We start from the raw sequence: 8,480 nt of genomic DNA, 5'->3' as shown, positions 1-8,480 counted from the left end.
CACCTTTTGAACAGATGTCTGGTAGGAGGACACAATTCAGTGCTGGCTTCCCACTAGTGAAATCTACCAATTCATTGGTGTCCCCAGCCAAGCCAAAGACACCACCGATACTGGGAATGGAACTCTGGCCTCTGTGGTGGTGGGTGATGTTTTCACCTATGCCACATGGACACCCATTCTGTACTTTGTTCAAGTAAAGTAATTAAAGGTAAAATATGTATTGTCTCCAAAGGGGGAAAATCGTCTGACTTGGACAAATGTGCCTTCACCGGCACACTCATAAAATGTAGACCTCAATGTTGTTTTCCACCTCATGCTTTACAGGTGAGTGTCTCTACCTCGGGCATTTGTCACTTTCACAACCAGATCAGGGAGTGGCCATGAAACTGTGATAGGGACGGGAATTGGTCTAAGGCCAACTAACTGTTTAGAGTCAGACATTCTGACTCTTTACGGTGAGGACGTAACTAATGATATAAAAAATTAACAATTCAATAATATCTTAATAATAAGAGAATAGTCTTTACACACACACACACACACACACACACACACACACACACACACACACACACACACACACACACACACACACACACACACACACACACACACACACACACACACACACACACACACACACACTCAAAGATCCAAACACTAACAAGGCATCCATGCTCTCTCCTTCATGCAACTCTCTCGACCACTAACCTCCCTTCCTTCAGAATACTTGGTTTTGCGTCTGTATTGTTTTTCATGTCCTGTCATTCAGGTCACGCAGACTCAATGTTTTAGGCTTTGTGTCACCTTAGTTTTTGTCTCTTCGTACAGATCTGGTGGTGGTAGAACTGCACTAAAATACGACCGCAATGGAATTTTATACTTCGGCTCCAGCGTGTTTACTAACCTCCTAAATACTAACCTCCTAAATCACAGAAAATAGCATTTCATCAGCTCTCTTTCTGTTATGGAGAACTTGAAGTGGGCGGGGCTCCCACTGCTTCTTTCAGAGTCATTTGGCGAAGCGTACGTTTTCAACAGGTTGTTGTGATTCAATAATCTTCTCTGGGTGGCTTCTCGTGTTGGAGTCTCCACAGGTGCAGGACATTTGCACTGCCTCGCTGATCCCCCTCAACATCTGCTAAGGTTGCTATTTGCTAACAGGAGAGATGTTGTTCTAAATGTTCTGAAGATCAGCAAATGTACACAAACGATCCACACACACAATTACTGCAAGACGCTCATAGCTCCCTCCATCGTTGGTCAAACTAAAAATTAAATAATAATTCCATATCATGGCCCCCACAATAATATCATCAAATTTCCGTTATCGCAATGTCACGATAACAACAATCGCGATTCCATCAATGATGACAAATCATTACAGTACTACTATTCTATATGGTGAATGATATATTGCACTAGGCATCTCAGTCTTTTCCTTTTTCCATGTCTCTCCAGCAAGGCATCATTAAAAACCATCAACATGCATATTAAAATCAGAAGATAAAGCTGCCCAATAGAGCCATAATGAATCAAATGGGGTGGTCGGGTGGATCACCTGGTCAGAGCGCATACCATAAAAAATGCTCTGTCCTCTTAGCACAGCTGGCCTGGATTCAAATATCTTTCCATCTCTCTCCCACCTTTCCTGTTTCTCTGCTCATGGTCACTATGTAAATAAAGCTAAACTTTATCCATCAGTATAGTCAAGGAAAGTTTAGTAGAACTAAATGGTAATAATGATGTAATACAGCTCAACACATTTCATAGTCTAGCATGCTGTGTGAGGAATAGTTCAAATAAGTCTCATTCAGAGAATTTCAGACATATTGTGTGACCACCAAGGTGTTGAGTGATGTGTCAGGCTAGGAAGCCAGTCAGTGACACATGGCAGTGGAGATAAGACAGATTGCTCTCTGCAGGGAATAGAATATCACTGCTGTGAAAAAAACATTGCAGAAACATTGAATGTCCGAAACCGTTTCTGAGTGGTGTTAGCCACTCCTATATGCAGCTATGTGTGTGTCCCTATGTATGAGGGAGCAGGGCTTGTACAGTACAGTACAGTACAGTACAGTACAGTACAGTACAGTACAGTACAGTACAGTACAGTACAGTACAGTACAGTACAGTACAGTACGAGTAGTCTACAGCAGTGATTCCTAACCTGTGTGCCGTGGCACTTTAGTGTGCCGTTTGAAATGGCCAGGTGTGCCGTTTGATTTGAACAAAAGTAGCCTCGGTACCCAGGCTTTTATTTTCGTTGAAAAAAAGTAACCCAGACTCTCCCCAGACAGCAATAGATACTGGGCTTAGTGGGCTGCCATTCGTTCCGTTGTTGCATCGCTGTTGTTGCCCATCCCCACCAGTCTAATGACCCTCTGCCATAGAAATGCTAATGTATGGCTTTGTTTACATGGGGCCATCACCTACTCGCATGGCACGTACTGTGTAAAAAAAACACCGCTTGCCTGTGTGCGTTCCTAACCTCGCGTCACCAGGCTTTCAGTGCGTTCCTGCTGGTGCGTTCACACGGGCAGTTGAAACGTTGTGAGTTGATGTGGAGCAGCTACATGCATCTTTTCATCTTTTCCTTTGACAATGAATGGTAGACGTTTCATTTGCCCCATGTGAACGCAACATAAGAGCCTGCTTTTTGCTGGTGTCTTTTAAGCTGACCTACAAGCCCACACTGTGTTGCAAAAGCGGCTGTGGTGGGCTTACAAATCGCCGGGAGCGGAGCTACATACAGCTGACCTGCACTCCATGTGTAACAGTAACAGCAGACGAGACGACACTACAGATAAGAGAGAGAAGGAGAGTCTCAAACGTAACTTTCAAGTGAACTTTATGGAAACTTTAGGAAGTCTTTCTTGCCTGACTGCGGTGAACAAACATGTGTGATTTAGCATCCCACAGACACTAGCAGTGAAGACGTTCTTAAAGGGTAAGACCACTTTTGTAGAGGTTTGGGTTGTGTAGTTACCTTGCCATGATGTAACTCCAAATGTGGACAAGAAATCAAAAATAATTTCTCCAGTGATTAGAAATTGATAATTCAAAATATGCTCCTCATTGACTTACATTGTACGCTGAAACAGCTCTCAAAGTCACTCTTTTAGTACGTAAACAAACACAAACAAAGTTGTTTCAGACAATATGGAGCAACACCAAAACTCATGTGGTTTTATTTTTTCATAAAAATGTTAACTTCCTGTTGATTTGTCCATTTTTATTCAGAAGAAAACCCGGACTGGATCCATGGATCCGGATCCAGATCTTCATATAGTAAAATCAACAGGAAGTTACCATTTTTATGAAGAAATAAAACCACATGAGTTTTGGTGTTGCTCTATATTGTCTGAAACAACTTTGTTTGTGTTTGTTTACGTACTAAAAGAGTGACTTTGAGAGCTGTTTCAGCGTACAATGTAAGTCAATGAGGAGCATATTTTGAATTATCAATTTCTAATCACTGGAGAAATTATTTTTGATTTCTTGTCCACATTTGGAGTTACATCATGGCAAGGTAACTACACAACCCAAACCTCTACAAAAGTGGTCTTACCCTTTAACTTTCTGTGTGTGCACTGTGCACAGCATGCACTCAAACTTTCATCATGCGTGATGTGCTGGAAGCATTTGTATTAGCATTGGTAGGTCAGGAAATAAAATATATAAATATTAAAAATATATTTTGTTCTGGTTTCAAATACATTGTAGCAGCTGTGCGCGCGTGTAAAAAGTATATATATATATATATATATATATATATATATATATATATATATAATACACCCCCCCCCCCATATCTAGGTGTGCCCTGGGATTTTTTGGCTATGAGAAGTGTGGCCTGGCAGAAAAAAGGTTGCGAAACAGTGATGTAAATAGGTTTTCAATGTAATGAATCCCGGGATGCAGGGATGGTCTTTTAGATGAGTCCTAGGGACATTTTATGAGTCCCACTTCAACAACGTTAGGAGTCATATTTTGCCATATTTACAAATTTCAGCATTTAACTTCCATTTCATTTTATATGGTATTCATGTAGAAAACAGAACAATAAATGATTATTATAACTAAAGCTAGCAAAATAAACTAGAATAAAAAACAGTACAGTAGTGCATCACGTGGATGCAGAGGTCGTTGTTTTATTGCGTCCCTTAACTATAAACTGCGTTTTGGGATGCAAAATGCACCCTATTTTAATCTCTGGGGAAACACTGGCCTAGTACATCACCACTCACTTCAGACTGGTGTGATTTTGTATTATTATTTTAAAAAGAAAATAGCCAATCTACACAAGCTCACAAGGTGTAGCCTCTAGATTTTGTAGATCAGTTTGTAGATCTGCTATTTTCACTAATTTGATGTGACACTGTAATGTAGGGCATTAGTTTACCCCCCAAAAAAGTTAAAAACATAAAAAGTTGAAATATGGGAACAATGATATGCATGCCGGTCCAAATTAATTATGGTATCCGTGCTTTTTAAACAGGTTCATGAAAAGTAATACCAGGACCAATTTCTTGATGAAATTCCATACATTTTTGATTGAATTCTTGATGAAATTCCCTCAAAATGGTGCTGTTCTGCCCTTACTGGACCTTTTCCAGCTCCTTGGTATGCTGGTTGACTCGAACGATAATGGCAACAATGCTGTCCCTTGTTGGTGACAGAGGAGACAGAGGAGTATGGGTAGAACCTTCAACCTACAACATCACCCCCCCCCCCCAAAGCAGTCTGTCAGAGCCAATACAGGTGCAGAGAGAGAGAGAGTTTCAGTGCTGTGTGTGTGCGTGTGTGTGTGTGTGTGTGTGTGTGTGTGTGTGTGTGTGTGTGTGTGTGTGTGTGTGTGTGTGTGTGTGTGTGTGTGTGTGTGTGTGCGCGCAGTGAATAACCACTATTATAAAGCATATTCATTAATAGTTTGTCTATAAATAGCATTGTCAACATGGTACGAAGTATTGGCAGCCATCTTGAAGTGAGTATGTATGGCATCATCTCGTCTCACAAACTAATAGAATCTGGCATACAAGTTACTGGAGATCATTTTAATGACAACAATAAACTGAGAGAGAGAGAGCTTGGCTTGTGAAAGTATCTGAATTATATTTTCATCCAAATTCCTAAACTAGGTGAAGTTCTGCAATAGAGTTCACCTGTTTATGCTAACATTGAAAGTTAGAGCCAAGTGGATTCCCAACAATGGAGCTCAAATGAAGAAATAACTGTTATTATATTATTGTTGTTGATGTTGTTGTTGTCATTGTTGTTATTATTAGTTTATTGTACACAATAACTAAAATGAAAAGCTTCAATTGTAATGAGGGACTGAACACCAAAAGCAAAGGAATGCATTTATGTTAATTGTTACAGTTGTGAATTAAAGGATGTATACACTTTATTCTGGTTTGTTTTAATGATAAGATATGAACAGCAATATCTGACAACTGGTTCAGGTTGTTCTCTTTGGAATTTAAGCTACCTCTACTTTGTTGTAAGTAAATCTTTCTGTTAAAATATCCCCCTGGCTTGCATGGGTCCCGTCTCCCCGAGGTTGTGAAGGGACGACCTAACTGACTAAAGTTCAGTTCGTCCTGCCTCTTCCCGTGGGCTACTCGGCCCTAGTACTAGTAGGCCCATTTCGCTTTATTTCCGTCCTTCGTATTACAAAGGACTATGAATGTTTAGTTTTACAACGAACTCTCCAAACAGACTAACTGGCATGGCCTGCATTGTCCTACATCGCCACGGTGTACACAACGTCTACTTACAGAATTCCATAAGCGACTTGCAGTCCCAGTTCTCATTCCTGCCTCGACACTGGCTCCACATATTGGCGTAGTGCGTCTTGGCGTCTTCGTCCTCGACCCATCCCGACTGCGCGGCGATGGCAACGATGTCGAAAATAACAGCGAAAAGCAGCAGCAGGGGTAATATCCACCTGCATCTGGGGTAGGCGATCCCACAGCGAAACATGACCGACGATTGTGGATCTCAAACGAGCGAGATAGAAAAGATACGCAGCGATCAGCAAGCACTTGTATGCAGCCTGTGCGTGTTTGCGCAAAAAAATAGACTACTGGATACCGTTTGTGTGTGTTGCCCGGCCGCCTTGCACCGTAAGGTTAGAAGAACTATAAAAGACAAGCGCCCCACCCGAGTGCGTAATGTACGAGTCAACAGTGAACCTGTTTGGGAACCTGTAGGCTGGGCTTGCTGTCTGATCGGATGGGGCTAGCCCAGAGCCGAAGGTCAGACGAGCTGAGTCAAGCCCAACCCCATTGCATTGACAGTTTCATATTACACTGTCTGTAACTGACTAACTGTTTAGTGTTTACATGCCATTTAATTTAATCAGCACTGCCTACATACATTAAAACGGACAATATATTATATGGGGGAAAGCCTCCCAAAACGTTTTCATTATTACTACAATATTACTAGCAACAGGTATAACGAATCGTGCATGTCGTGTGTGTTTAGGTGGATATTGGGGATAGCAGTACATTGTATTAACACAAGGTGGCCGTGGCGGACAGGACATCCAGGTTGTAATGGTATCACTATCAGGTGAGTCTTTGAACTCTTTCTCTTACCAGCTCAAACTCTCTCACACCTTTACTGCATGCATGGAGAGAAAATGCTATTCACAACGATACTGGCCGTTTAGAATATGAAGGAATAAATCAATAATGGACTAGCAGAATTTTCGGTCTGGTTTATTAACCAGGCTATAGCAGAATGAGAATGAGAGCAGATCTGCGTGAACAGATGTTGTAGAACATTTTTAGGAAGTGTAAGGACGCCCTCATGTGGTCTATACAAAATCGTGCAACTGTAATCTGACCTTCAGATTCTAAATAATCGACCAATTAATGATGATTAGATAGGTCTATGTTTATAGGCCTAGCTAATAGGCCTAGATTAAGCTAGAAGGCCTTATGTATGCCAATACATCAAATTGAAAACAATATGCAATATAATTTTAAGTTTTTTTTTGTGGCTTTCGCCTTTATTTTTGTTTCATGGACAGTAGGCTGACAGGAAATGGGGAGAGAGATGGGGGGAAGACATGCAGTAAAGGCCGTCGGGATCGTGAGTCGAACCCACGGCACACTGCCAGACTGGATTACCAGCCAAGGTGCCTGGACCACTGAGCCACGGCCCAGGCCTGCAATATAACTTTGACCGATATTATGCATTTTCTACAGCTCTATTTGGAAATAGCATGATGATTTGAAATAAAGCGCCTTTTCAATACTCCATCATCATGACACCCATGTGTGAACACAGATTGTGTGTGCAAGAACTTCAGAAGTGGCCGGGCATCAAGTCTGCCTGAGAGTTCCCAGATGGGAGCAGGAGGGGGGAACCCAGTGTACTCTCTGCTGCACCATCTGGCGGAGTCAGGTTACTTCAGAAGTAGGCCTAAGGCAATCATTAGACTAGATATCAGATGGACATACGTTTTCTTATTCTTAAATGAGGTCCAGAGAGACCCACGAGATAGCTTCTGTGAGATGAAGCATGAACTTTAAGCCAAGTGGTATGCTAGAGGCTAGAGGCTAGAGGCTAGACTATAGACTTGTGGTTGGAATGTGAAATTTGTAACCTGAATATGAGAAAATGTTCCCTGGCAATTTGTCTCACTCTCATCACAGTAGTATAGGTTGTTAATAGACGCGTAGTCATACCAAATAAACTACACAAAAAAATCCTACTCTGACAGCGGTATTATTTGGCAATCCCTCAAGTTGTAACAAAACTTTGGATGTGCATAAAGTCTTCTGTAGCTTACTCACTTCTTTATGGAAGCACAGCACCCTCGCCAATGCTACCACCACTAGGGAAGTCCTGGGATATATAGGCTAAGAAGTCAATCTGTACAAATGTACAAAATGAGCAACAGGAAATTCTTAATGGCAAAGAAGAGCAGCATTTGGAAGATGTAGATAACCACATTCCAATACTAACATTTATGCCCACCATGCTGAATGAGGAGGCAAGGAGGCAGACATTTTTGTACTGGAATTTGGCTGATGAGTCCCACCAGTAATGGACAATCCTGAATGTGCTTAGTCAGTAAGGAGACACCTCCCTCTCTCATCACAGTGTGGTGTGGAGTTCACCACTATAGCTGTGGAAGAGAGGAGCGTTTAATAAAATCTTTATTTTTGCAATTCTGACTTGATTAGATACTAATAGTAGTAGGGTACAGAGAGGGGGTCTGAGATAAGAGGTCATATAAAATAAGAGAAAGACATGATGGGAGTCACATTAATACCCCATGCACTAACTGGCTAAGCCACCATGCATACCTACATTGGTGATTTTGATGGGCGCTAGCCCCTCCTATATTCAGCTATTAGTGTAGAGTTCCGTTCTACACAAACATTAAATTCCCATTGACAATGACTGTAGAATTTTACATCATAGTGTTGAGCAAATCGGCTTAGTGTCTGTTTTTGTCT

The 8,480-nt window shown here is 41.5% G+C and overlaps 1 protein-coding gene across 1 annotated transcript in view; it reads right to left on the bottom strand.

Moving 5' to 3' along the window:
- The window catches only part of perp (p53 apoptosis effector related to pmp22), a 16,399-nt gene extending 10,203 nt beyond the window's left edge, over positions 1 to 6,196 (bottom strand). Inside the window, exon 1 of the mRNA XM_079512614.1 lies at positions 5,781 to 6,196. Coding sequence (XP_079368740.1) covers positions 5,781 to 5,985 — 205 coding nt within the window. The 5' untranslated portion in view covers positions 5,986 to 6,196. The remainder of the gene's footprint in view (positions 1 to 5,780) is intronic.
- Positions 6,197 to 8,480: the final 2,284 nt, after the last annotated feature.

The sequence above is a fragment of the Electrona antarctica genome, assembly GCF_951216825.1.
Source record: "Electrona antarctica genome assembly, chromosome: 10".
NCBI lineage: Eukaryota > Metazoa > Chordata > Actinopteri > Myctophiformes > Myctophidae > Electrona > Electrona antarctica.
This window is presented reverse-complemented; position numbering and strand designations above follow the sequence as displayed.